Consider the following 5044-nt stretch of genomic DNA (forward strand, 5'->3'; position numbering starts at 1 on the left):
ACACACACACACACACACACACACACACACACAGACACACACACACACACAGCGAAACACACACATTTATATGTATGTATCTAACGGATTGTGTTGAATCAAGGGGTATTCACTGCTGGCAGGAATCAATCCAATGAAAATATAATATATATATATATATATATATATATATATATATATATATATATATATATTTTTCTTCTTTCTCAGATGAAGGATATTGCGTGAAACCTCGTTAATTTTTTTTTTTTTTTTTCTCACGATACATAATAAACAAACTCCGATTTATACATTCGTCTCCTCGATTGCAAACTAATCTACACGTATTCTTTCTATTTGTTTATCTATCTTGTTACCTGTCTTGTCAGTCCATTATTTCGACTTGTTTGTCAGCGAATGTGAAGGAATGGACGAATACCTGTTGCAGTAACCCATTAAAAAAAAAAACAAAAACAAAAAAAAACACACACACATCAAGGTTGTTGACTGCTATTTTGCTTGCAGCGCGCACTTGCTTTTTACCCCTCGCTGCGTCTTCCTCCGTCTCTCCTCTCTCCGCGACTCTCTCTCGCTCTCTCCCCTTCCTCTTACTTCCTCACTAGATTTACACGGTCAATTCGAAGTACATAAACAGTTTCCACTGCCACTACTATTACTATTACTACTATTACTGCTACACATTAGGCTTTCAGCTCTGTTGCAGCAGCTGGTGTTAGCAGCATACGTACACACATACATACACACATATATATATATAAATATCTGTGAACCACTACTGTTACCGCCACCACCACCACCACTAGCTTTGCTGTGGTTTTGGTTGTTCAGAATCGTCTCCACAGACAAGAGCCAGCATCATGGATACCTTCAGTGGTGACAGTTCTTTCCGCGAAATGCAAGATTCTGGAATAGATGACATATGGGAAATTCTTCAGGATGATTTTTATGAATTAAAAAGTAAAGTTGTTGTCGGAAGGTAAGTCTATTTATTATTTTTTTTCATTTTTGTCATTCATTTCTCAATATGAAGAACCGATTTTCTTTTATCACCCACACTAAATATTTAATGTATGAGTAAGATATATATATATATATATATATATATATATATATATATATAAATATATATAAATAATGTGTGTATATATGAGTGATTATATATATATATATGTATATATATGCGTGATTATATGTATGTGTGTATATATATATATATATATATGAATGATTATATGTATATATATGAATGATTATATATATGAATGATTATATATATGTATATATATGAATGATTATATATATGTATATATATGAATGATTATATATATGTATATATATGAATGATTATATATATGTATATATATGAATGATTATATATATGTATATATATGAATGATTATATATATGTATATATATGAATGATTATATGTATATATATGAATGATTATATATATATATATATGTATATATATGCGTGATTATATGTATGTGTATATATATATATGAATGATTGTATATATATTATATGTATATATAATGTGTATATATATATATGAATGATTGTATATATATTATATGTATATATAATGTGTATATATATGAGTGAATATACGTGTATATATATAAGTATATATGTATATATATAATGTCTCATATATATGTGTTTGTGTGTGTGTATTTATGAGTGAATATGTATATTATATATATACATAATGTGTATATATATATATATATAATGTGTGAATATATATATATGAGTGAATATATATATATGTATATATTATATCTATATGAACAACTGACTGATTTATATGTATTTGTATATATATATATATTATACGATTACATTATATGTATGTATATATACATTATAGATATGTATATATTATATTTATGTATGTATGTGTGATCTGACTCTCACATAAGCAAATTAGTCCTTACTAAAACATTATAATCTTTCTATGAATCAGTTTGTCTAATAAAACGGTTAATTTATTTTGATAGCCTTCACCTTCTTAGTGATTCTGTACTCAAAGAGAATCATCTGTTAAGGATGATCGAGAATTTATTTGTTTTAATAGAACGCAATAAAGGATCGTACGAATTGATACTACAAAGATTGAGCGAATAGTGTCATCGATTTAGTTTGGTACGGAATTCTCTACGAATGATTATAGCGGTGGCGGAGTAGAAGAGCTTTTTATTGTTAGTTATATCCATTCCGTCACACTTATTGTTTACGATCATCACAATTTCACTCGTAAATTATATTAAATAAAACTAAAAAAAAAAAAAAAGACATCAGAAGCAAGCCAAGTGTCGGAATTTGTTTGAAATAATAACGATAAATTTTTGATGTTCCTCTAACCATCTGTTTTCCCTCAATTGTTTAAACCTCGATATTGGAAAAATCATTCCTATGTTCTTTATATACTCCGACATATACCAGGAAATCATAGTTTCTCTCCAATTTATAAATACATATATAACTATATCTGATGTTGTTTTTTCAGTATTTATTTCTCATATGTAATATATGTGTTTTTCTTTTCTATTCTAGTCAGTATTATTATTATTATTATTATATTACATACTGCCTATCAATAATATATTATTTCCAACCAGCAGGTATTACGTCACTTCCCCGCTACAAAACTGCTGTCTTTCTTCGCACTGACATTTCCCATTCTTAACACTACACAGATTTCAGTAAACGATAAAAATAATAACGACGTCGATTATTATAGTTATTTATTTTTATTTGATGTTCTTTTACACTTTATAATCACTTGACTGCGGCCATACAGGAGCACCACCTTAATTAGGTTTTTTCACTTGGGTGGGTTGTCAAGGTGTAAATCATTGCTTATAGCCGTGTGTGTAGGCGTGTGTGTATATATATATATATATATATATATATATATATATGTGTGTGTGTGTGTAAGTGTATTCTTCATATAAACAAGTTCGATGGCTTTGATATACTCCGTAAATTTTATATATCTCTCCCTTTTCTTTCTCTCTCTCTCTCTCTTTCTCATATATATATATATATATATATATATATATATATGATCTTGATGGAGGCCTCTGCCTATATCTTGGATCTAAAACATCTATGTTGCCCTGATAAATCTGAAATAGAGAATGAAATGCTCCCCCACCTTCATTCCCGAAACCTTCTCCTCCTCTTTCCTCCAACACTCTACAGATATTGTCTTTCTTTCTTCCATTCAACTGCTAAGCCTTTCACACCCACTGAATTATTACCGATTCCAAAATTTCTCCACCCTCAGAAAAAAAAAAAAATTACTACTGTCATTCTATTATTTTCTTTTAGATTTTTACCGTCTTATTTCTAATCACCAATGCAACAATCTCTATCCAAAACAAGCAATCTTCCATTTTATAATAACCCATCTATTTATCCCCATAAAAAAATGGATTGATTTAAAACAAGAATTAGTAATTGATAATCGTGTGCCACCAGAACTACCAATGTTATATTGTACGAGCAGCGGTGAGTTTATTAAACTACTAGAATATGTGAATGACGTTATAGAAGGTTTCACGGGCACACATACACATTCATGTGAATCTGGCTGCAAATTATAGGAAACGAATCGATCGGTTATCGATACGATTGTGTTGAAGGTGGAAAATACTGCTTTATTAAATCGAATCTCTTCGTCTCATTCTATTGTTATCCATGTAACATATTTAACCTCTTACTCTAGCAATTACCGAACAATTACCATTTTATATATTATATAGCCGTTTCCGCCCCTGCTTTCGTTAGTGCTTGACACAGGAAGTTGGATGGTCATTGCTATGACATTTCCACTAGTTACCAAGTGTATGTGTGTGTGTATGCGTGTACGTACGTATGTGTGTGTGTGTGTGTGTGTGTGAGAGAGAGAGAGAGAGAGAGAGAGAGAGAGAGAGAGAGAGAGAGAGAGAGAGAGAGAGAGAGAGAGAGAGAGAGCGTGTGTGTGAAAAAGATAGAAAGAACGTGCGAGAGATTGTCTTGGAGATTAATTCAGAATCACTGATTTGTCTTAGCAACCGAAGATTTTCTCAAATAAATCCTGACAATGTATTATCCTTAGTAAAGCGGTGATCTGGTAGAATAGTTAGAGCGTCGGAAAGAATGCTTTGTGGTATTTATTCTAAACCCTTATGCTCTGAGTTCATATTCCGTTGAGGTCAACTTTTCCTTTTATCTTTTCAGAGTCGATAAAATAAGAGATGTTAGGTTCGAGCCTCACGCGTTCTTAATATCCATTTTTTTCCCCCATCGGAGATTTATGCACCGTAATATTAGACTATTTTCTATTGTCTATATACGGTGAAAACTTATAATTATATTCACAAAAGTCGATTCAATAAGTACCAGCCGAGTGCTGGGGTCGATGTTACCGACTTCTCTCTTCTCTAAGATTACCGGCCTTTACCGAAATGTTAATGAATTATTATCAATATGACTAGAGTGTTACACGTCATATGAGATAATAATTATGATTTAACTTTTAGGAAATTATTTGTTAGTAATTTTCAAAATAAAATCATTTACCGTACTGTCATCTACTCCCTCTCCTCTTCCTCTGTCATTGTGATTCTTTCCCTCGCACTACGTTCCTTTACTCATTGCCTGCCATTAAGCCTAGTATGTGCAGTTATGCTGCTCCTTTTAACATTCTCTGTTAGCTTTCATTAAAAAACAAACCCATCTTCAAAGGCGTTCCACTTGTGCTCTTAACCTTCATCTTACTGCTGAGTTTCTGGCATTTTGAGATCTCTGAGTTCAGTTGTTTTACTTTTTTGAATCATTAAACAAAAGATTACCCATATTATCGAATATATCTTTGCCATATTTATAATGGCAGGGTGTACTTTGGAGGTAACTTGACTTTAGTTTCTAGAACCTCAAACAATTGCATAGAAGACCCTCCCTCCTTGTCAATGATGTTGTCTCTCCTTTGGTATTTCTTATTCAACAACTTGACTTTTCAATAGCCTGTCGTCATATCTTCATCATCCTCAT

The 5044-nt window shown here is 31.3% G+C and overlaps 1 protein-coding gene across 2 annotated transcripts in view; it reads left to right on the plus strand.

The window, feature by feature from the left end:
- Window positions 1-826: 826 nt before the first annotated feature.
- The window catches only part of LOC106872781 (microphthalmia-associated transcription factor), a 97566-nt gene continuing 93348 nt past the window's right edge, over window positions 827-5044 (plus strand). For both annotated transcript variants that reach the window (XM_052967524.2, XM_052967522.2), the window contains exon 1: window positions 827-976. In XM_052967524.2, the coding sequence (XP_052823484.1) occupies window positions 858-976 (119 nt within the window). In that variant the 5' untranslated portion in view covers window positions 827-857. The remainder of the gene's footprint in view (window positions 977-5044) is intronic.

This window comes from Octopus bimaculoides, chromosome 4, assembly GCF_046866305.1.
Source record: "Octopus bimaculoides isolate indiv1 chromosome 4, ASM4686630v1, whole genome shotgun sequence".
NCBI classification, from domain to species: domain Eukaryota; kingdom Metazoa; phylum Mollusca; class Cephalopoda; order Octopoda; family Octopodidae; genus Octopus; species Octopus bimaculoides.